The 25,137-nt window shown below is 37.8% G+C and overlaps 2 protein-coding genes and 1 long non-coding RNA gene across 12 annotated transcripts in view; 1 reads left to right on the forward strand and 2 right to left on the reverse strand.

The window, feature by feature from the left end:
• Positions 1-517: 517 nt before the first annotated feature.
• On the reverse strand, positions 518-14,132 carry setd7 (SET domain containing 7, histone lysine methyltransferase). Of its 3 annotated transcripts, none has more exons than XR_015506749.1 (8): positions 13,990-14,132; positions 11,697-11,826; positions 9,242-9,443; positions 6,622-6,811; positions 5,187-5,293; positions 4,890-5,007; positions 4,639-4,796; positions 518-1,454 (listed from the first exon to the last, which is right to left on the reverse strand). XR_015506749.1 is itself a non-coding variant. In NM_001002456.1 (8 exon segments), coding segments are annotated over 8 exon segments (1,122 nt in total). In that variant the 5' UTR covers positions 14,030-14,116; the 3' UTR covers positions 518-1,252.
• A 2,885-nt stretch (positions 14,133-17,017) lies between these two features.
• mgst2 (microsomal glutathione S-transferase 2) lies at positions 17,018-20,673 on the forward strand. 3 transcript variants are annotated; one of them, XM_087280807.1, is made up of 5 exons: positions 17,018-17,132; positions 19,191-19,290; positions 19,576-19,646; positions 19,929-20,008; positions 20,105-20,656. In XM_087280807.1, exons 2-5 carry the CDS (start codon positions 19,223-19,225, stop codon positions 20,201-20,203), a joined length of 318 nt encoding a protein of 105 aa, XP_087136933.1. In that variant the 5' UTR covers positions 17,018-17,132; positions 19,191-19,222; the 3' UTR covers positions 20,204-20,656. The 3 variants fall into 3 exon arrangements, with proteins under 3 accessions (XP_087136933.1, NP_001038767.2, XP_087136932.1); NM_001045302.3 differs by lacking the exon at positions 17,018-17,132 and adding an exon at positions 17,292-17,466 and having other exon boundaries at positions 19,929-20,010; positions 20,107-20,673; XM_087280806.1 differs by lacking the exon at positions 17,018-17,132 and adding an exon at positions 17,292-17,466.
• Positions 20,674-21,079: 406 nt separating this feature from the next.
• The window catches only part of LOC147840905 (uncharacterized), an 8,750-nt gene continuing 4,692 nt past the window's right edge, over positions 21,080-25,137 (reverse strand). Inside the window, exons 3-5 of one of the 6 annotated variants that reach the window (XR_015507948.1) lie at positions 22,957-24,426; positions 21,573-22,582; positions 21,080-21,510 (exon numbers count right to left, since the gene is read on the reverse strand). This is a non-coding gene — a long non-coding RNA (uncharacterized LOC147840905). Of the gene's footprint in view, positions 21,511-21,572; positions 22,749-22,840; positions 24,427-25,137 lie in introns of those variants that run through there. The other 5 variants (XR_015507952.1, XR_015507949.1, XR_015507950.1 and 2 more) reach the window with 5 other exon arrangements.

Below are 25,137 nucleotides of genomic sequence, written 5' to 3' on the forward strand. Positions count from 1 at the left end.
TTGTGTTTTTTTATATTTATTTATTTGCTTATCTGTTGTTTTATGCAGATTTAAAAAAAAATCAATTTATTTTATTTGCATATTTATTTATTTACTGTTTTTGCAGGTTTCGTCCTCCATATGTGTGCATGTTCTCTCCATGTTAGCGTGGGTGAAGTGCTCCGGTTTCCTCCACAGTCCAAACACATGCGTTCTTGGTCAATTGAATAAGCTAAATCGGCTGTAGTGCATGAGTATGAATGTGAGAGTGTATGGGTGTTTCCCAGTACTGCATTGCAGCTGAAAGGCCATCCACTGCTAAAACATTTGCTGGATAAGTTGGCAATTCAATCCGCTGTTGCAACCTCTGAAAAATAAAGAAACTAAGCCGAAGGAAAATGAATGAGTAGTATATATGTTTACAGTCAGTGATGAAGTCGGTTTTGCATTCAGCTCAAAGAAACTGTATTCATATCTTCTTCATATCATTTACAGTGATACAATAGCAAAGTACAATTAAAACACGAGTCAAAGGAACTGTGCTCTATGCTGGAGTATTTTTATTGATAATTCTTTGTTGATAGCTTCTGCATATCAAAGGATGAAGCTCAGTAAAAAGATTCCTCTGAACATTGCACCATATTCTCAAACACATCCCTTTCTTTCATTTCCCAATGCATACAGTACACCTTACTTGAACTTTCTTTTACTCTTGGTGTGTGTAAGACAAATACACAAACAAAAAAATCTGAAATAAATAAAAGACTGCGCCAGAATAACACTGTACTTGACGGTAACCATACATGATAAATAAGACTCGTTTGCAAGAACAACTGTTGATAATACATCGTTTAAAATGCTTGTGGGGGAAACATGAGCAGCTAAAGACACCATACTGGTTTAATACTGCATAGTTATCACAGTTTGTGGTAAAGAGGATGTATACCTCAATCAATTGTAACTAGTTTTTCACACTTTTCAATCCACTTCATTAAAAACTCCCCCAAATCCCTTAAAAAACACTTGCTCTCTATTCTTGTAGCTCGACCAATGCATTCACAAACACACACACACACAAGTCTTCCACATTGTAGAAGCACAGAGTTCTGCAGCTTGCAGGACTTCACAGTTACAATCCTTGTAAACGCGAGGATGCCAGAAACCAGCTCAGAAGTGTGATTGATTATATGTTAGTGTTAGCTGCAGGATAGTGAAAGGAGTTTCTGGTGGTAGGAGGCTGGGGTGGGAGATCTTTCAGGTGTTCAGAGGAGTCTTAGCAGGTCTCGTCTGCCCCTTTTCCTGACTCCCTCTGCTGAAACTCCAGAAACTGCTTCGTGTACCATTCTGGTGCCTCTGGACCAGACTTTCCCGAAGGCTCATGATCATAACCATAAGCAACTGTGAGTTCCTCGTCCTTCTCCACAGCTCGGATTGTTCGGATGCATTTTATTTGGCCAAAACGAGGATGGACATACCTGGATAGGGTAAAATAAAATAATAAACGGGGTTACTTCAACAGTTGAATGACTAACCCACTATAGACCCTTTTCACATTTCCGTGTTTCTCAGTAGGCGAAGTCGTCATAGTTGGGTAAACGCTATGTTCACACTGCAGCCAAATGTGTCCCGGATCTGATTCTTTTGCCCACATGTGACTCCGGTAATGACAGTGTGAACAGCGCAAACAGGACGATTACTTTACTTTAGTGTAATTTGATGCAAAGATGATATAATACATACATATAAATTTGCACATGTTTTTAAAGGTTCACGAAACCCTTGAGTACTTTTAACAGATTTGTGTGTGTTGAGCATCAGTTAAGAAAATGTTAGCACCTGTCAGCTTTAATTGTGGGGAAAAAAAATTGTGTGGGTTATTTTGAGTTTTTGTCAGCTAATTTCAGCTTCCGTGTTTAAAATTATTTTTGGGGCGGGATCAAAATCGGCGACCTAGCGCAGAACTGCAAGTGCAAAGATGACATGTCGATTTCTCATTATTATTCATAGCTGAATTTTCTTTTCTTTTTTTTTTATATAATTATTTTTAGGGGTTTTCACCTTTATTTGAATAGGACAGTGGAGATTTTTACATACAGGAAATGTGTGGAGCAGAGATAGGGGAAGGATCGGCAAAAGACCTTGAGCCGGGAATCGAATTCAGGTCGCCGTGAGCACCTTGGTGCTATGTGTCAACGCACTAACCATTAGGCTATTGGCGCCGACATAGCTGAGTTTTCTTATCCTATGAGAAAAGCCGGCTTCTTAATTATTCATGACTGCGCGTGCTTTCCGAAGACAAAGCAGACCTGCCAGTGCCAAGCTCAGGTGTGACATCCTACATTGATGACTGGGTGAGACGCGTCCGCAGACCCACGGCACGCAGTATTTAGTCGTTCATGAAGGGTTGTATGTGTTTGTTTCCAAGATCCCCACGGGGTTTGTTGCATGTTTTCCCCGCGATGCTGTCAGGGCCGATACAGCAAAGTTGTGTGTGTGCTGCAAGTATGTTTGTTGGGAGAGCAGTACGGGAATTGGAGAATGGCGGTGTTCTCCTTTATCAGTGCAGTTCGTACACATTTAGACACATTACCGTGCTGCTGTGTTCTTTTAAATCCTGCAGATTACCAGCAGGGCTAATGGTTAAAGTAGCCAGGGCAGAGACCTGCTGCACTGAGTCTGCATCCAGACCCGAGGATTGAGGGAGAAGTCCTCATTTAGTGTTTATATGAACACTATTATCTTTATAATGATAGAAATTGTGGTTATGCGTATATAGGGCTGGGCGATTTAGCAAAAAAAAAAATCTAGGTTTTTTATAACGTTTGACCGATTCATGATTTCGATTTTGATTTTTTTTTATTGTGTTACTGGTCTTCTCAAAACATTACAACAACATGACTGAAGTAGCATTCTCTTTAAAAGTAACTTGAAAAACCATCTGGTTAAGGAACATTGTATTTTTAATGGCCATGTCATACAAAAATCGGTCAAGGTGTAAATAAAAACAAATTCACTAAATAGCGTTGCAGAAGATTTGAATAAGAAATATTTGTGTAAATATTGCACTTGCAGGAATACAGAGGTATTTTTTGCAAGTTTTGCTGAGCCTAGGAAAGATTGGCTGTCAGCTCGGCTTTAACTTTGTCTTCTGATTGAATGAACCGGTTGTAATGCTGCTGCCTTTTTCTTAAAAAGATACATGGAAACATGGAAACTGTAAAGCCTAATTTAACCCAATGTGTGAAGTTGTGGACATATAGTAGGAGGAAATACAAGTACCAGATGTGTGTCTAATATAAAATAATATGTTAAATCTATTTTTCTTTTTTCTACCCTTTTAAATACCGATCATTTGATGCGCTTTGCACCACTCTCTATTATGCTGTCTGATCTGTCTGGTTTTCAACTAGGTCCGCTAAATTACGTCATGGGGGCGGGTACTTTCATTTTCACTGCTACACAGTCCCTCACCTCTAATCGTGTTCAAACCAAAAGATCGGCGAGGTTTTTCACATGGCAGGCTTTTACATCCTTCATACATGTTGAGATCGAGTTTATCGACTTGATGAGGCAATATGTCTTGACAATCCACACAGACGTGCAACAAGTAAAATCCTACGACTTCACGCTTTAACAGGCAGTCAAGCAGGTCGCACACCAGAAGCGCCGTGACACGGCGCGGACATGAAAGTTTAAACTATCACACACCAAACGTGCACATTCGCATGATTTTTAACATGAAACTAATCAGATGGCGCTCTGTGGGCCGGCTGAAATATGAACTGCTTCGTGAATCGTGACTGGGCGGCGTCGGTGTGTGTATAGAAATCTGTTTAGAATTCTAAAATCCATGGCGCTGCGTGGTGCTGTGCTGCGCGTCGCCGAGAGGCGCTTCTGGTGTGCTTCCTGCTTCATACAAAGAGTGAACCCAAGCGCATTGGTGCCATTATAATGTATTAAATATATATATTTTTAAAAATCGCGATTTCCCGATTTCATTCAAAATTAAATCGTCTTAAAACGTAAATTCAAATTAATCGAAAAAATTGCCTGCCCTATGTGTATATGAAATTACAAATGTAGCAGGGCATTAAATTGCTGTTTATTTCTTTGCATTTTAACTTAACGTTGCATTTTAACTTAACGTTGATAAAAGTGAGCGACTGGTCCATATTTAAAATTTCTGTACAAAGAGGTCACGTTTTTGATCTTCGAATAATGATGTGATTTCGCAGGTCAGAGCTTGAACTTTCCAATGCAGCGACGTGGGAAACTTGTCGCACCAGCTTGCATTTCTGGTCTGCCACATTCGCTTGCATATGAATGGAAGTCTATGGGGAAAAAGTGCAGTGTGACCACGGCTTAAAACTTGCATATATTTAATGGACACATTATTAGGTACACCTGTTCAACTACCTGTCAATGCAGTTATCTAAGCAGCCAAGTACTTGGCAGCAATTCAATGCAGTTAGTCATGTAGCCCTGGTCAAGACCATCAGTTAAAGTTTTAACAGAGCATCAAAATAGGGAAGAAATGTGATTATTTTGGAATATGGCATGAGTGTTTGTGTCAGACAGGACAGTCTGAGTAATTCTTCCGACCTATTGGGGACTTTTAATGGATTATAACCATAGAGAATAGAATATATTCAGACTCACTGGTCGTATTTGCAGTTGGGAGAGAAGGAGTGATTGGCCTTGTGACCAAGAGATCCACAATAATTCTCTGTCATATTAAAAGGTGCAGGAACGTCAATCACAGTGTCCTCGTCCAATGAAATGGTGTTCCCATTCATGGACCAATCACGACTGTCCACCTGTTTATTTAAGCACAGATATAAAAATAATTCAGCACATCATTCATCAAGTAAATTCTAGCCTTGAATGCTGTAAAACACAACCAATCAAACCTCAGTGTGTGTAATGCGGACACCATTATAAAAAGCCATCACAGTGTTAGCCTCAGCCTCCGTTTGTGCAAAAAGCCCTTCTCCAGCTCCGGAAATAAGCGACTGTCCCACATACACACTGTTCAACCAACATAAAAATAAAACCATTTCAGCTTGAAATCAACAAGGTGATGACATGTGCAATACTATAGTACAGAACCAGCTGAATATCCTGGTGAAATGACAAGACAATCCATCACTGGAACAAACAAGCACATGTTTTCAATGCAAAACCAGATTTGATAGATTGGGGTTTACATGGTTGATCACAGCTTGCACCAACCGTTGACTTTCGTAGGGGTCAGGCAGCAGTTTATGACCAGCGATACAGGATGAAGTGGATTTATCATAGCAGTAAATAGGACCTGAAATGAATGAGAGAAAAAGATCAAATTTATGCAGTTTTTTCTGATCGGATAGCTTGTTTTTCTGATTTTTGAAAACGGTTCGATTTACTTTTGACCACATGAATACGTCTCTGCTAAACGGATATGATTCTGTTAATCAAGTCCTGTGCAATATGCAAATTTCACTAGGTTACGTCGAGTGTCATGTGCACAATAACAATTAGCATTATTATTTACAAAAATGTAAGCTTACACATTCATTAATTTTAATTCGGCTTAGTCCCTTATTTATCAGGGGTCGCCACAGCGTAATTAACCGCCAACTATTCTGGCATATGTTTTACGCAGCAGACAGGGCCGGATTAAGAACACATTGGGCTAGGACAGCTCGATTTTGGGAAAAATAATAATCACGATTATTTTGGTCATAACTGTAATCACGATTATTTCAAACGATTATTAGTTGAAATCAAAATTATTAGCACTCCTGAGAATTTTTTAAAATAAATATTTCCCAAATGATGTTTAACAGAGCAAGGATTTTTAACAGTATTCACTGTAATATTTTTCTTCTGTCGAAAGGCTTATTTGTTTTGTTTTGGCTAGAATAAAAGCAGATTTAAATATTTTGAATCCTCTATTAAGGTCAATATTATTAGCCCCTCTAGGCAATATATATTTTTAATTGCAGAAGAAACTACTGTTATATAATGAAAGATAATAAATACAAATAAAGAGAAATCAATACAATAGAATAAAAATATGAAACAAATTGTGCTTTAAGCATTTCAGATTTAATAATATATTTTATATTAATATATATATAAACCCCTTTGCTGGATTTAAATAGAAAAATGAACATGAGCCCTTTTAACTTCTCCCCCAACCTCCTGCTGGTCTGCAAATACCCACACCAGTGGATGCTGCTCTCTCATTGGCTGTAAGTAATCGCCGGTGTTATTTTCAATCAGAACACATTTCACACGGCATGATTTTGCATCGCTGACAGCTCCAGATATTTAGCATGCCAGTAATCTCACCGTGTTGGTGACTCATCTGCAATTCTATAAGTTCGTGTCTTTGATAATTCACACTGGGTGATTGTCACTCACGTAAACAAGGAACGATTTGCCTGAGATTTCAGGCATTTGTCTGCGATTTCTCAAAACCTGTCGGCGAGTCAAAATCCGAGCTAAAATCATGAAGTCAGAACTCGGCATAACACGCTTTCTTTACTTTTTTACATTTTGGGAGGAGTAAAACACTGCCTTAAACAACACAACATACAATGCAAAGGGTAATCTTCAGATAAGATTTATGAGACTGTAAATAAAAGTATTGCTTACTATCTGGATCAACAGTGAAGTGCGGCCGGCTGTTCTCTTGGGTTGTAAGAGTCGCAAGCCGAGCCTCGATCAGCTCTCCGTCAACAAAAGAGCCATACAGAGCCGTACGGCCATCAGGGTACACATAAGCCACTGCCTTTCCAGTCATTTCTCCTTCTTCATTCACTTCTCCCACAACACAGGCTCCATCCTTTACCCAACAGACGATAGTATTACATTTTTATTTTTATAGCACTTTTCCTACATACATGCAACTCTCACAAACAAATATTAAGAAACAATTTCAATATCAGGTAAAATATAAAAAAAACAAATACAAAAAGACAGATAAACAAATACAAAAAAACAAACAAATGTATAAACAAATAGAAACAAATTAAACACACACACACACACACACACAATACATATGTGTATATACACTCACCGGCCACTTTATTAGGTACACCTGTCCAAGTGCTCGATAAAGCACATTGATAATCAGCCAATCACATGGCAGCAACTCAAAGCATTTAGGCATGTAGACATGGCAGTTCAAAGCAAGCATCAGAATGGGGAAGACAGGGGGTTTAAGTGACTATGAATGTTGATCAGATCAGAGAATGGTCCGAAAAAGAGAAAATATCCAGTGAGCGGCAGTTCAGTGGGCACAAATGCCTTGTTAAAGGTTCAGGACACCCTGGAAAACTTTTTTTTTATATATTAACAGATTTGTGTGTGTTGAGCATCAGTTAAGACAATGTTAGCACCTGTCAGCTTTAATTGTGGGGAAAACTGGATAATTTTGAGCTTTTGTCAGCTAATTTCAGCTTCCGGGTTTAAAATGATTTTTGGGGTGGGATCAAAATCGGCGACGTAGCGCAGTACTGCAAGTGCAATGATGACGCGTCGGTTTCTCATTATTATTCATAGCGGAGTTTTCTTATCCTATAAGAAGAGCCGGCTGCTTAATTATTCATGAGACCTGCCAGACCTGCCAGAGTCAAGCACGAGCTATGAGACACGTCACGGACCCACGGCACATAGTATTTAGCCATTCATGAAGGCTCATATGCCTTTTTTTCCATGATTCACGGGGTTTGTTGCATGTTTTCCCCCGCGATCTTGTCAGGGCCGATCATACAGCAAAGATGTGTGTGTGCAGCCAGCATTTTAGTCGGGAGAGCAGCACGAGAATTAGAGAATGATGGACACTGTCTTTTATCAGGAGTTCGTTCACATTCAGACAGATCACTGTGCTGCTGTGTTTGCCTAAATCCTCCAGATTACCAGCAATGGTTAAAACTGAGTAAAACTGCACTGAGTCTGCTGGATACGGGGATTGAGGGAGAAGTCCTCATTTATAGGGTTTACATGAACACACTTATCTTTATAATGATATAAATTGTGGTTATGTGTATATGAAATTACGAATAACAAATGTAGCAGGGCATTAAATCACTGTTCATTTCTTTGCATTTTAACCTTGTAAACTATAAACTCATGCGTCTCCTCACGGTTTGTCTCATTTTGTGAGCTAGCTTCGTTCGCTCACGTTCTTCCCTGCTGGCCACGCCCACTCCTGCCTGATGCTCGCGGAGCTCCACGCCCATTAATCATGCATCTTTTGAAAAAATTCTGAAGTAGACTTTAAACGAAAGTGGGGGGTGTCATGGCCCTTTAATGCCAGAGGTCAAAAGAGAATGGTCAGACTGATTCCAGCTAATAGAAAGACAAAAAGTAACTCAAATAGCCGAGGTCTGCAGAAGAGCATCACTGAACGCACAACATGTCGAACCTTCAGGTGGATGGGCTACAACAGCAGAAGACCACACCGGGTGCCCCTCCTGTCAGCTAAGAACAGGAAACTGAGGCTACAATTGGCACAGGCTCACCAAAATTGGACAATAGAAGATTGGAAAAACATTGCCTGGTCTGATGAGTCTCAGTTTCTGCTGTAACATTTGGATGGTAGGGTCAGAATTGCCTTGTATCAATGGGTCAAGCTGCTGGTGGTGTAATGGTGTGGGGGATATTTTGTTGACACACTTTGACCATATTAGAACCAATTGAACATCGTGTCAGTGCCACAGCCTATCTGAGTATTGTTGCTGACCATTTCCATCCATTTATGATCACATTGTACCCATCTTCTGATGACCACTTCCAGCAGGATAACACACCATGTCATAAAGCGAGTATCATCTCAGACTGGTTTCTTGAACATCACAATGAGTTCACTGTAGTCAAATGGCCCCCACAGTCACCAGATCTTAACCCAATAGTGTACCTTTGGGATGTGGTGGAATGGGAGATTCGCATCATGGATGTGCAGCCGACAAATGGTAAGGACCAAAATCTCTGAGGAACATTTCCAGTAGCTTGTTGAATCTCTGCCACAAAGGATTAAGGCAGTTTTGAAGGCAAAAGTGGGTCCAACCCGGTACTAGTAAGGTGTACCTAATAAAGTGACCGGTAAGTGTACATGCATGCATACAAACACACATATTAAAAACATATACGTAAAATACACATATTTCAAAAATAATATTTTCATATGCAATTTTAAAAAGGTACGTCAAGAAATTGCAATGGCATTATAATGAATGTTGTAGCTAGAGAATAATGTGTCAACACGTACCGGATAGTAGACCCAGCACATGCCATAGCGAATGTTGTCCTTGTATCGTCCCCTGAAGACTAGTTGACCGTCTGAATTGAACTCTTGAGCAGGTCCATTTAGCTCGCCATCTACGTAGAACCCATGTAATGCTCCTCCATCCTCGTATGTGTAAACACCCTGACCCTGCAAAGCATCGTCCACATAGAAACCCTCCAGTGTACTATGGAGAGGAAACAGGTGACATCCAGGTGAAATATTACAATAAATGTATATGCTACTGATCTGAAATAAGCTTTTTAGAGTGCGAAAAAATAGAGCATCGAAGAGAAGCAAATGGAAAGCGGAAAAGAAAACTAAGAAATTGAATTACATCTGCTGCTGCTACTGATGATGTCTTTGTCTGAAAAATACTTATAATTAGGGCTGCTTAATAATAAAAAGACAAATTCTAAATCCTAAAATTATAATTATGATTATTTAAAACAATAATTGAGTGATTTATTGATTTAAAATAATTATAAGCAAGTCATATGATCAAAACCTTTTTATTTATAAGAAATTATATAATAATTTAATAAATTAAACTTGCTATTACTGCTATACATTTCAGAATCATGAAATTCTCAATACCACAGCATAATAAATAATTAAAAACAAAGAGAGTTAAGAAAAAAATACTAAAAATTATATCAATTCAAGTCAATTCAAATAAAGCAATTAATAAAGAATAAAAATACACATGATTGAAACAAACTCTGCTTTAAGATTAGTCTACACCTAAATAATTCAATTGATTAAACTTGCTACCTGATTTAGTTTCCTAAAGCTACAAAAGTCCTTCAGTAAACGAGTTTGTTGTTTAATTAATATTTAGCACAGTCGGCAGCAGGAATATAGGGTGCTGTCAGTTTAAGAGCTGCACGAATCCGATATACTGTTACACATGCATTTTCATTCTCAACTCTTCATGTTCATTTATTACATAACAAATGTACTGTTAATGGATTTGCAATGTCAAGTATGAGTTATTGTTGACCAGGGGCTTGTAGATTAATAGCAAAGTTTAACCATTATGGAGTTACTTTAGATTAGGCATGAGCCGGTGTAGGAGCCTGACGGTATGATCACCTTGGATAAAAATATCACTGTTTCACAGTATTGTGATCACTGCTTTAAAATGTGTTCTTTTTAAATATCTGGGTAAAAAACTAAACTTTTTATCCATTTGAACACAAAATATTTTATTTTGAGAAACACTTAAATTATTTTAGAACGGTAAACATGTCTGGCTAAATAACTCAAATCAATCATTGACTTCTGCTGTCTACATTAGTTTCAAAAACACACATTCCTTTATGATTTAAAACAGCAACTTTGGAATAGTATAGCAGAAAATTCTGGCAATTTTATAACCTTGACTTTTCCAAACCATGGTACAGTATACCTTGAAAATGGTTATCAACCCATGCCTACTTTAGATTATTAAATATTTGTGTCCAACTGCCAGACAAAAGTGGCAGATAAAATACTTTTTGTTCCCTAAAATCTAATTTAAAGTTAATTTTAACCAGTTTTATAGTGATTTATGCAGATGCACTTTCCTATAAAATCACCCTGACTACTTTGAAATGTTGAATTCTTCTTAAATATATTCAATCCATCTGGAAAAATAGATTTCATATCACAACATATACATTGCATAAAAATTTAAATATTGCAATGTAATTTTTTTTTCAAATATTGTGCCCAAATTTTCTTTTGCATTTTTAAAATACAAATAAATCTAATACACTTTAATAAATCAAGTCCCATGCTGCTATAAATTGCGTTACATGATTTTACTGATTTCCACATGAATTTGGGCTTTGTGGAGAAACATGTAGACTGCTGGATTAACATGTAGACTACTTCAATTATTGTTTTTGATTCAGTTCAAGTTTATTTGTATAGCGCCTTTCACAATAATTATTGTTTCTAAATAGCTTCACAAAAGATGCACATTAATGCATTATCTTTTAATCATTATTAATTTATTATTAGTGTTCATAGTTGTTGAAGGCCAAAAGTCAATTGCTCAACCATAATTTAATCACTGACTAAAAGTTATAACAGAAACAGGCAAAGTTTCAGAGTAGCTACTTGATACTTGAAGCTTGAAAACACAATCAATCATTCTTTGCCATTCAGTCAGCCTTTTAGATGTGGGGGTTTAGCCCTCCTCCCTCCCTAGCACCACATGTTCATGACATTTTTTTTAATCCCAAAAAGTTCAGCACATTTCAGTAGTAAGCTTTCACAAATGTCCACAGCAGATCTAGACCACCAAGATCAAACCTAAAGTCGTATAATATTGACGGTTATCATAATAGAAATAATGGATATGTGGGTCTAATCAACGCTAGTGACAATTATTCCATGATTAAAACAATAATAGACTCAGCTATGGTACCAACATGCACCACAAGTCTCAAACCTGCCATCAAAAAAGAAGAATTTTCCTTTTCCATTCTTCTCGCCATGAACAAAATGTCCTTCAAATCTGTCACTGGAGGAGTAGGTCACAGTGCAGAAACCATGAGGCTGGTCATCCTCATCCAGTGGTCCTAAAAAGTCATGACATCAAAGATAAATAACCAATGTACTCCATATAACTCAACGATAATTTTAATGGACCAAGGCTGCGTTTCCCAAAAGCATCATAACCAGCGAAATTGCTTCAAAAAACAAAATTAAAGTACTAAGTACTATTCTAATTACTAACATAATATTAAAGTTTATACAACAGTTCTGTCTGGTTCTCGAATCTGATTGGCTGATAGCCATGAGACATTAAAGTAACATAAGCACTCATACCGCGTCTTCACCGTTGTGTATTACTCCGCCCACACAAGCGACAAGCAGAGGACTACAGTTTGACAAATATTGCTGCTGTTGGACAACATAACGTACTTTTGAGGCTTTTTAGTGGAGAATGTAGTTGTTTAAACTGCAACTATGCAGTTTATTTATAAGGATAGAGCCTATTTTAAATATTTATAATTTTGGAGATAAAGCACATCAGCATCCATTGGCCTGTCATACTGAGCAGAGCAAAGACGGCTGACGATCCGCCACAAGGTGGCGACACAGACCACATAATAAGCCCTTAAAGGAGAAAAACTCAGCGTAATTTCAATCTACATCTGATCAAATCATCATAAAACAGGTAAGTGACTTTCTAAGTCGATCTCGCTCTTGTATGTTGTAAAGTTAGTGCTGTAATTATATCATAGTCTGGTAGTGTTTGCTTTGCTTTGGCTTTTTTGAGGTTAATTATTGTAAATGCAACAGAAATACTGGGAAATCTCTGTAGACTGATGGCATTTCATGTTGTTCAGCCTTATAATCTCAAAATGTGAGCAAAATCACAAATTTTGTCATCACTTTAAACATTATACAAGAGAATCAATCAAAAACTAGCTCTAAAGTGACGTTTGTGAAGTAGCAACAGTATCTGCTGTTCTGACGTCAGCTGCAGATGTGTAAACAGCAAAAGAAAGTAGTTCCTCATACAAAAGGACTTTAAGACTCTCTTTGTGCGATGTTTATTTTTATATACATTACTTTGCCATCGAACAACGTATAAACGCAATATCACACTTGTAAAAGTGCGATAAAGCTGTATATATTCACTGGTGGGACACTAAGCCCACACCTCCCACCAGTCCCAATATACAGCCATATCGCACTGCTACGAGTGTGATATTGCTCAACTACCACACAAAACTGTAATTTATTTATAATGCAATTGACTTTTTTTATGCAACTCATAGACAAATGTAACCTCTGCCACTGTTTTTGTCTTGATAAAAGCTGTCTTGATAAATGCAACCTTGTTTATTTAAAAAAAAAAAACTATTTTTCTGCAAAATATATCTGAACAAAAAATTATTCTGCTGGTCTTAATAAATTTATACAAAACTAATGATTTATTATGACTATTTATGTGTATTTAGAGCAGGTATATTAGAAGTATTTAAAGTAACCCCTTTACTTTTTTTTTTTTGCAAATAAACAAATTTATTTACAGCAACTAGTTAACTGTAAGGGATTACACCCAACACTGATCATGACTAACAGAGCTAAAACTAACTTAGGCTTGCAACGCTTTTAGGAAACGCAGCCCAGGATAGTAATATCACTTCACTGTACTGTATATTTCACATATAGCAAAAACCTTTCTTTGGTACACCTAGGTTTAATAATATAAGTCCACACAGTTGACACCCATGCAATGTGCAGGTCTGAATTAATCAACTATAGTGTCCACACTACACATTGATAACCACGTGGCTTCAACAACACTAGAATGTAACGTTACACCAAATTATAAATCTAGCACATTTACAGGCCCATTAACACGTTTATATACAGTATACGAAGACATAATAAAACTAGATGTGTTTAACGTTAGATAGAAATCAATTAATTAGTCTTTATTGTCTCTGTTAATAATACTGTACAGTATTTGCGTTCATGGTAGTCCAGAGAAATCGTATTTAAGTAAAAAAGCCCAAATAACACTCGTTTGTCATCTGGAGGATTAAGAAAGGGTCTAGTTTACGGGCCTCGGGTGTTTGACAGCTTGTTTACACAGGAAATCTTGTCGGTAAGCTAATCCTCGACGGAATGAGACTGCATAAAAGTTCAGCCTGACAGCCCAGAAAAACAAGCTTACGCGCGTGCGCGCACACACACTGCGTGGTTTACGAATAAGCTTCTCGTACCTTCCACCACTTCTTCCATGTTGTCATCATCGCTGTCCATGTTTAGCCTTTTCTCAGTTGTGTATTAAAGGAATAACGGCGTGATGTTTATGCCTGTCGCGGAAGCTTCAGAGCTGTCAGTTCTCCGGCGCACAATGTCTGACATCATCAGCCCTGCACTGATTTCTGTTTACGCAAGAGAAGCTGTGCTCTGAGTCGATTCAGCGAATCGGTTCACTTGGACAAATCGCTTTGCCGTCAATCGCTAAACGATTCATTGCTTGGTTGAGTCAGAAATCCAGGGAGATTGTACAAATAAAGCGTAATATTGGCTTTAAAATATATGAACGGAAAATTGCAAATTTTAGGTTTAAGTTTGAATGTATTTCTTCTTCTTTCTTTTAGAATGAATTGTACATTTAAATATGTGTAGTACTCCTGGCATGACTGAGCGCTGCCAACGAGTTTTAACTAACATGTTAGCATGTTTCTAGAATGATTAATCACATTTGACATTAAAACGTTGCTGTTTTTGCAGTTTAACACCGCAAATAGGTTAATTTGGACAATTTGCTTCGCTGTAAATTGCAAAAACAATGCATTATTTGCATTTGTCACAAAGCTAGTAGGGGAAATGAACAAATAAAACTTAATATTGGCTTTAGAATTTATGACAAGAAAATTATGGATTTAAGCTTTATGTGTAAATATTTTTTTCTCTTTCTTTTAATATAATTAATTTAACATTTACTGTTATATGTGTAGCACTCCTGGCATGATTCAGCACTGCTAAGAATGGGTTTTAACCACAGCGGTTTGAACTGTAGTTCTGCCGAGTGACTAAAAAGTTGTCAGCATGATGGTAAAAAACTAAATTTCTAGTCAAACCATTCTTCTGCAATCTCATACCAAAATAAGGAAATAAGGGCAGTATTAATAGCTATAAATGTGGGAGAGCGTTGACATTTTGTGATTGTATTGTATTGCAATATGGAACAATTAAATGTTGATGTTAAATCAAAAGTAATTCACAAACACTTGAATATGAGATGATTTAATGGAAATAAGTTCTCTATGGTTACAACTGAATTAATTACAAAATAACTGTATGAAATGATAAAATATGAAATGACAAAACACATGATATAAATTGTACCCAGCTTAAATGTAAAACTAAAGTTACCAGAGGTAAAAGGAGAGACACAGGGGGGAGAGACAAAGAGAGCAGGCCCAGAAGTTAGCCAGATTGCAGTAGAGTCAGAGAAGATAGACTCCAATGGAGAAGAGGAGCAGAGCAGGAGAGAAGCAGACCAGGAGAAAACAGGCCAGGTAAAGAGAGGGCAGGAAAGGAGGCAGAGCACAGTTTACCACCTATTTTGTATCTTTCTTGACCATGTGACTAAAGCCCAAATGCTGAGACATTCAAACTGACCAATCAACATGTGACCACATCATAAAGCCCTCAAAGTCAGCATACCAGGCCCTGATCTTATCAGTATCTGCCTTTGGAGTCAGTATGGACCTTCTTAAGTCAAAAAGACATGTTTTGTCATATAAACAAATGCATATGATAATTCAGCCTCTTACAAAACTAATTTTAACCAACACTTTAGCATGATTAATCACATTTGACAGTAAAACTTTGCTAACTTATTTTGCAGTTTAACTCCGCGAATTCGCTTCGCTGTTAATCACTAAACAATAGGCAAATTACCGGTTTGTAAACGTTCAGGTGTGCCACATTTAGGTTGCTTAAAAAAAAAACGGGTACAGAGTTTGTTGTCCTATTAGGGAAGTTATATTGATTGCATAATATATATATATATATATATATATATATATATATATATATATATATATATATATATATATATATATTATTTACATAATGCTTGCAGTGTATTATAACAGCTTGTCACCCAGTGATAAGCACAGTTATTCGGCAAAATTAATGGTAAAGTGAGCGGCGTTAGTCTGACAGGTCCATTTGCGATAGCACCCTCCCAATGGATATTGGATAAGACAAAAGGCCAAGCATCAACACCCAAATATACAATCTCATTAAAATTCCAAGTGATTTCACAAGAGAGAAATTAAAGGTCTACAAGTCTTTGGATGCAAACAATGTTGTTCTGTGTGGTCATGTGTAAGAAATAATCATTACCAGATTTAAAACTTTCTAGAGCTAAAAACCGAGGTGCCTAGCAAAAGACAAGGAAAGAAGACGGAGCTATACAAAGCCTGGGTAATCATCAACAAGCTGCATTCTGACAGCGAACCTCACCTGTACAACACTACGAAAGGGTATGTGATCTTACAATTTTACATTATATTCTAAGCATTCAGTGTCCGCAGTTTAATTCACCATATTTTACTGTTTTGCTGAAATCATAAGTTCTTATATATAGACTATAAGAGTCCAGCATTTTTAATTTAATCCATTCAGCTCTTATGATGGCTGTTAGCCAAAGACGTCTACGGTTGGCATTAAAAGCAGTGTGGTGTACGGTAAAAGTTAAGTTTTCTATTTTTGGACTCTCGATTTTGGCATCCTATCGCACAACATGACATGTTTGCCCGTGTGATGTCATGTGTGATGTAGGTTGGTAATTCCCCTACTTATTACTTGATTTAGTCAGAAATCCAGGGGTAAATTGTCCAAATAAAACTTAACATTGGCTCTAAATGTGCTAACAGAAAATTGCAGATTTAAGATTACATTTTTTAATTAATTCAAATGACATGGTTAGCACTCTTAGCATGATTGAGCACTGCCATATCACGTTAGCATGTTCTTAATTCATTCACATTTTAAAACTTTGCTAACATGTTTTTGCAGTTTAACATCTCGTTTAACACGTTATCATATTTCCAGTATAAATGACCTTAAACTTAACGCTTTCTAACATGTTTTAGCAAATTTTTAGTCTATGGCAGTTCAAACCACAGCCTACCAAAAATTTTAGCTGACTCACACACACACACACTTCAGTGAAGTCTTCACTGATTCGAAAGAATCATTTAAAAGAACCTGTTCAAAAGGTTGTTTGGTAACTGGTACATTGGGTTATCTAAGGTGGAGATTACTTTGCACTTTTTATAGTTAAATAAAAGCACCCCTATCGAAAAAAACAAAGGCTGGTTAAAGCAGGATTTTTCAGCAGGTATTTTCAAATCGCGAGATACTCATTCCACTCATAGTTGTCTAAATAGCTGCTGGCGATAGGATATTCTGCAGCCAGCGACACCCAGTAAACCTGTTAGACCGCTTTAAAAAAAAAAAAAAAAAACCTGTTAGACCGCTTTATACACGTATTTCCGGTCTCAAAACACGAGGTAATATTCAATTCAGTCGTGTATACCGACCTAATCTCTCCCGCTTGTAAGAAAATACTGTTCAAAAAGGAGCCGTTGTTGTGTCTGGACCATCAACGAATATGACTTCAGATCTCCCAGTTCTCCTCGCAGCTGTGTCGGTACTGTCTGCTCTCCACATGGGTAAATAGATCTTCTGCTATGTCAAACATCCCGTTTTGCAGCTAAAGGAATAGACCTAACGTTATTAAACTAATTTTATTGTGTCATGTTCTTAAAGTTCTACAGTATGTTTCTTTTGAAGATTAAAACTTATCGATGGAAAACAAGTTTTGGGGTATACATTATTATTTCATTTATTACCAGTTTAGGTTTCTTCAATACAATTACTTATAAATCATTTGACTTTTTTAAAGTAACGAACTGCATTACTGAATCTGCAGAATTTAAATATGTTGAATAAAGTCCATTTTTTATAGGCTAAACTATTCACCTTATTCTTCGCCGACGAGCGGGCGCAGCGATTGGCATCTTTTTGGCACGAGACCTCCGGTCTCGTTTACTTTCATTCATTTTTAGACATTAAAAACTGCTCGTTTCGCTGTTTGATGTTGCAAACTGATATTTGCTTGTTTTATTATGCTACTTGGTCTGTATAGTCAGTCATGCAAACATTTGTTTGTAGAGCAAGTAGTTTGACCGTGTTTTTGCCGTATATTATTCCTAGTAATTTCTTCCATATGAGACTGAATCTGAAGTTCAAAGATAATTGCGAAAACAGGCGCACTTCCACATTCAAGAATAAGGTCAATGCATTTTAAATAAAGCACTGCAAGTGTTATGCCACTGTTCTGAGACCTGTATTAAAACAGTAATTACAATTAGGTTCAATGTTCAATAAGTTAATATTTCATAGATCAGTTGCAATGGATCATATGTCAGGGTATTCGTGGGGTCTTAAATCTCAAATTTTAAATTTCAGACCCTAACAAGTCAAATCTACTGAAATGTTTTGTTGTTCGTCCTAAATCTTTTGAAACAGGTTTTAATTTAAGAGTTAACTTCTCGGTTATCAGTCACACAAAGGCACAGCTGTTATGAAGCCAAATTATATGAGGTTAAGCACATAAGGTTATTTGAGGATAAACTCATCAGCATAAGTTCATGTGCTTTGTTAAAAACAGAATTGAACTATTAATGCAAGGATTATTCTATCAGTGCATAGGATGATGTTAAAATTATCAAAAACTCCTTCAGTATCTTACAAATTACTAATATATTTGACATTGAAGACATTGAAGAAAACCCTCTCCTGACCCTTTTTTCTTTAACACGCATGGAATTGGCTAAGATACACTTAAAAAGCCTTACATTTAACTTGGTGAAACCTGCAGAAACCCTGATATGTTTATCAAGTTAATATACTTGAAATTATATTTAGGATAACTATCATTCATTGTATTGAAATCTTCATTCGTTCATTTCATTTTCTTGTCGGCTTAGTGCCTTTATTAATCCGGTTTCGCCATAGAGGAATGAACGACAACTTATCCTGCACATTTTTACACAGCGGATGCCCTTCCAGCCGCAACCCATCTCTGGGAAACATCCACACACACACACTCATTCATATTCATACACTACGGACAATTTAGTTTACCCAATTCACCTGTACCACATGTCTTTGGACTGTGGGGGAAACCGGAGCACCCGGAGGAACCCCACTCGAACGCAGGGAGAACATGCAAACTCCACACAGAAACGCCAATTGACCCACCTGAGCCTCAAACCAGTGACCTTCTTGCTGTGAGGCGACAGCACTACCTACTGCGGCATTGCGTCGCCTGCATTTAAATGTCTATGGTAAAATCTTAGAGCTAAATACTAATAATGTTGAATTTCCCAAGGTTTTCAGGCAAGACGTGTGGGCTGGTCGAGGATGAAGTTTAAAATTGTGCCCCCCATTGTTACTGGACCACCTGAGTTTGAAAGGACATTTCGAGCACAGTAAGATCTTTTTTATTTCATATGTGAAATGTCAAAAAATATCGCTTGATTGTTACTCAGTGGTGCTCACCCCTGTTCCTGGAGATCTGCCTCCAGCTCTAACCCTGTTCAATCACACCTGAACTGATTAATTAGGACCTGAACAGTCCTCAATAATTACAGGCAGGTGTGTTTGATCAGCGTTAGAGCTGAAATCTGCAGGAAGGTAGATCTCCAGGAACAGGGTTGAGCACCACTGCTCTAACCTAATAAACATGTACAAATGCTTTTCCTCTGTTTCTTTAGCCAGAACAGTGTAGAGTTTTATGCCATTTTCGTGGTGCTATTGTGGATATCTGGCATATTCTTCAATGAAGGTATGTTAAAGTATAAACATTTCAGAGATGTAAAAATGAGGAACCATACACACATACCCTTATAGCAGGGCTGTCCAAACTCAGTCATATAGGGCCAGTGTCCTACATAGTTTAGCTCTAACTTCCTTCAACGCCTCCCTGGAAGTTTCTAGTATGCCTAGAAAAAGCTTGATTAGCTAGTTCAGGTGTGCTTAATTAGTGTTGGAACTAAAATATGGACCGAGTCTGGACACCCCTGCCTGATAGATTACCACAAGATCTAATTTTCCTTCCTTTTCTCAGTGCTTGCGGCTCTTGGAGGGCTTGTGTATATTGTGGGCAGAGAGATGTACTTTACCGGCTACATCAGTGAATCCAAAAGAAGATGATAATCAAAACATAAGTGCATTTATAAAGTTATATTCTGTGAAATTGTGTCAAATTCAATCAAATTACAACCCATTTCTGCTATTTGTCTTAGGTTGCCAGGGTTTTACTTGGTGTTGTTTGTCCTGCTATTCCTAGCTGTGACGGCTGCCATTGGAATCTTCCAAGCGTTTTTGGACAAATATCTCTGAGGATTTAATTCCTGTTATCTATTGCTATCTCAAGTTATCAAACACATAGATCCCTGCTGAAAAATCCTGCTTGAACCAGCCTAGGATGGTTGGCTGGTTTTAGCTGGTCGACCAGCCTGGTTTTAGAGGGGTTTTGGCCACTTCCAGGCTGGTTTCCTTCCATTTCCAGCCTAGTCTTAGCTGGTCAGGCTGGAAAGTAACCAGCTAAAACCAGCTTGACCAGCCTGGTTTAAAACTGGACATAGCTGGTTTTGGCTGGGCTCCCAGTCTGGCTAGGCTGGTCAAGCTGGTTTTAGCTGGTCATCTCCCAGTTTAGTTTGTCATTCATGTAATTATCAAGGTCATTACCTCATGTAGCAGATATTAACTATCATCAATTATTTAACTTGCAGCAATACCAATGTAGGAGGCAATGTCATTCTAAGGTGAATAAAGTGAAATTACAAATAAAAAGGATCTGCATGCTTTTACATTTTAGTGTATATATATATATATATATAAGCACACATTGATTTTTTTTTTTTATGTTTTAGCAAATGTTCAAACTATTAATAATGTTAAAAGTGGCTGACAATATAATTGTCAACATAATATAATATAATATTCATAACAATAGGAATTATTCTGCCATGTTTTTGAGCAGCGCTGTAGCTGCTTAATTAAGCCTAATACGCTACTCTGTATTTCAATACTGGTCATTATGGTGGTATTGGAGAGACAATTTTTTTTCTGAGGTGGTACTTGGTGAAAAAAGTTTGAGAACCACTGATGTACATCACATCAAGGTAATGCACCGAATGTATTGTCTTTAAATAATTGTACATGGGCATTTTTTTAATGTTTTGATTCTGTCTGTTGTGGAAAAAAAAACATATCTAACAGAGGTTTAGATTTTAATTAAATGAAAATAGTGATGCAAAATCTATCTGTAACCAGAGTTGGGAAAAAATACATGGAAATGTATTTAACAACAAAATACCAAATACCTTAAGTTTAAATGTATCAAAGTAAACTACAAAATACGACAGTCACACAATGCATCAAAATAAAATACAGTATTTTTGCATTTTAAAGAAATTACAAAATACTTTTAAACGGGCACGACATCAATCCCTTTACCATTAAACTGACTCAATGTAAAAACATTATTTCTGAAAACTTCCAGAAACTCTTCATGTAACGTATCCTGCTCCTGTTGTTTATAACCTGTCAGTTTTTAGGAGATTATTCAATATGTGTTTTATGTGTTGTGTCATTCTGACATCTTTAGGCATACATCTTTCCTCTTTATTTACTGTACATTGCAACTATATCTGCTGTTCAACTACTGCCATTTAAAACAGCCAAAGAATATTGTAGGAATTGCCACTGTAGGTTTATTTTAATGTTGCTTGTTTTAAAGACAAACATTTAGCTTCAGCAATCCATCCAAAACTACTATTATTTATGCAGTATACTTTATTCCCAAAGAATTGATGTTTTTTTTAAATTATTCTTTAAATGGGAGCGTAATAATGTCCAAAGCAGCAATCAGAGGATGCATCTATAATGTCAACATGTAAACTTCCTAAGTATTTTCCAGTATTTTAAAAATACAAGATACTGAAGTATTTTGATACAAAATATGAAGTCTTTGTCATTAATCCCATCAAACACAACTTGCAAAATACTATTTTGCATTTATCCATGTATCATAAATACTGCACATCCCTGTCTGTAACATCCTGAGTTAAGGATCCAAAAGCAGCGTCTTTATTAACAAGAATAGTCAGGCAGGCAATGGTTACAAGCAAGAGCAAACAATAACATAAAGGGCAATCCTAAACAGCAGTCGGGGCACAGGCAGAGAGATCAGTTCAGGTGGCTAACAGTAGAAACAATACACAAAGCAAGGGTCACGAAATACGGCACGGGAAAACAAGACAGGGAAAAGCTTCGTAGTGCTACAGGATAACAAGACTAAGCAGTGTGAATGAGAAAGTGTAGTGTATATATAGTCCATGTAATGAGTGACAACGAGCTATAGCTGTTGCTGGAGTTGATGGGTGCAAAGAGTTCTGGGAGTTGTAGTTCTGCAGGCATGCAGGAATTAATCTCCAGGGTTGATGACACCTCTGGCAATCATGACAATATCGGCAGCCATATTGGTATCAACTGATAAATGCCTTTTTTTATGTTGCTATCATTATCGGCCATTTTTGATCAATAAATTATAATATTTCCACCTTTTGAACCACTTCAGTGGTTCAAAAGGTGGAAATACCATGTGCAGTGTTGGCCATGAGCTTACATACACACATGAGCAGACACACACACTCACTTATGAGACTATATGCACATGAGAACACGTGAAAATGTGAGAGGGGTCTAGATGCATACCTGGTGCAGTGCAGTCTGAGCTGCATCCAATGCTTTTAATGTGCTCACTTAACCCTAACCTTACCCCAACCTCACCCTTAACAGTGTCGTTACTAGCTCCATTGAGTGCATTGTGTCTGACATTGCATTACTGAGATATGCAGTCACAACTTGCATCCAACAGTATCTGGATGCAGCCTTTATGATGCAAGCTGAGACTGAAACACTCAGCGATGCAATGTCCGACACAATGCACTCAAATGGAGCTAGTGACGTCACTGTGACGGGTAGGGTTAGGTGAGCCCATTAAAAAGCATGGGTGCAGCCCAGATTGCACTGCACCAGGTCTGCATCCAGACCCCTCTCCTTGCATCATCAAGGCTGCATCCAGATACTATTGCAAAGTGTTAGGAGATTGTAATTTTTTTGTATGTTGAAATAAGAGGCCTTCAAATCAGCTTTTATTGGTGTTGAAATCAGATCAGTATTTGTTTGAAGTATTTGTTTACCTTTTGCTTTTATAATTAGGCAAAGATCAACATTCATTCATTTTCTTGTTGACTTAGTCTCTTTATTAATCTGGGGTCGCCACAGTGGAATGAACCGCCAACTTATCCAGCAAGTTTTTACGCAGCGGATGCGCTTTCAGCCGCAACCCATCTCTGGGAACATCCACACACACATTCACACACACACTACAGACAATTTAGCCCACCCAATTCATTTGTATCGCATGTCTTTGGACTGTTGGGGAAACCAGAGCACCCGGAGGAAACCCACGCGAACACAGGGAGAACATGCAAACTCCACACAGAAAAGCCAACTGAGCCGAGGATCGAACCAGCGACCTTCTTGCTGTGAGGCGAACGTGCTACCCACTGCGTCGCCAAGATCAACATTAAGATTACTATTTACTAATATTGGTTATCGAAACAAAGTTTCCATATCAGTGCATCCCTAATACCAGAATTGCTTGTTTTAAGCTTATTGAATATTACCCACTTAGCAAAATATCTCTGGCCCATCTGTGGCCCACACAATCAGCTTTTGCTTGGGCCATGAATTATGATACATGACTGGACCAAGTCTGGCTTCCATTCAAGGGCCAAACATGGACCATATCTGGACCAAGTTTCAGCCAGGTTAATAACCCAAAACTGGGCCTGAATTGGGCCAGATATGTTGGTGTGTCAAGACTGTAATGAATTTGATAAACCCATGAAGCATTTTGCTTTATGGCTGCGTTTTTTTTCCCCCCAAAGCGACTTGATTGATCTTTACTCAAGAATAAAATGTATATGTGTTTTAAAAGTGGGTCAAGATGGGCCAAACTTATGTGGCCCACAAAAACATTTTAACATCTGGGCCAAATACTATATTTGATATTTGGCGCAGGTCTTGTATGCCGTCTTAAAGACGGTGCCACCTCTGCCTAACCCGGGCCATGTTTGCCCCACATGCTGTATGCTAGTGTTGGACAAATGCCTGCTGTGCCAACTTTATGCCCAATATGGGCCAAAATTCTTTGCTAACTTTGTAGAATCATCGGGTTGTATACGTTTTACAATGACAGGACACTTCCCTATGTTTCCTGCATTGTCCACAGCAGAAACCTCCAAATCGTCAGAGCAACAGATGCCAGAGTATTTCAAAAGAACTGCATAGTAGCCATTTTCATCCTGACCGTCATATTGAGTATATTTGCTAAAACTAAAGCTATTGGAAAATGTGCGGGTGTGATTTATTCCTGAACCGTTGCCATCTGACATCATGTACGTCACTTCAATGGTTGTCTTTTCGCATGTCAAAAGACACTCTGAACTCTCATTTACCACACGACACACTGGTGGAGTGACATCAGTGGCCTGAAAAAAAAAAAATATACATCAATATTAGTGCTGTCAATGGATTAATCATGATTATTCACAACCAAGATAAACACTCACTGGCCACTTTGTTATGTACACCCTACTAGTACTGGGTTGGACCCACTTTTGCCTTCAGAACTGCCTTAATTCCTTGTGGCAGAGTTTTAACAAGGTACTGGAAATGTTCCTCAGAGGTTTTGCTCCATATTGACATGATAGCATCATGCAGTTGCAGCAGATTTGTCGATGATGCGAAACTTCCAATCCACCACATCCCAAAGGTGCTCTATTGGATTGAGTTCTGCTGATTGCGGAGGCCATTTGAGTACAGTGAACTCATTATCATGTTAAAAAAACAGTCTGAGATGATTGTCAGCAACAATACTCAGGTAGGCTCTGGCGTTGACACAATGCTCAATTGGTACTAATGGACCCAAAGTGTCCCAAGAAAATATCCCTCACACTGTTACACCACCACCAGCAGCCTGAACTGTTGATACAAGGCAGAATTGGATCCATACTTTCATATTGTTGATGCCAAATTCTGACCCTAAGATCCGAATGTCGCATCAAAAATGAAGACTCATCTGACCAGGCAACATTTTTCCAGTCTTCTATTGTCCAATTTCGGTGAGCCTGTGTTAATTGTAGCCTCAGTTTCCTGTTTTTAGCTGACAGGAGTGGCACCCAGTGTGGTCTTCTGCTGCT

Source organism: Danio rerio, chromosome 14 (assembly GCF_052040795.2).
Source record: "Danio rerio strain M-AB ecotype USA chromosome 14, GRCz13ab, whole genome shotgun sequence".
In the NCBI taxonomy this organism is placed as follows: domain Eukaryota; kingdom Metazoa; phylum Chordata; class Actinopteri; order Cypriniformes; family Danionidae; genus Danio; species Danio rerio.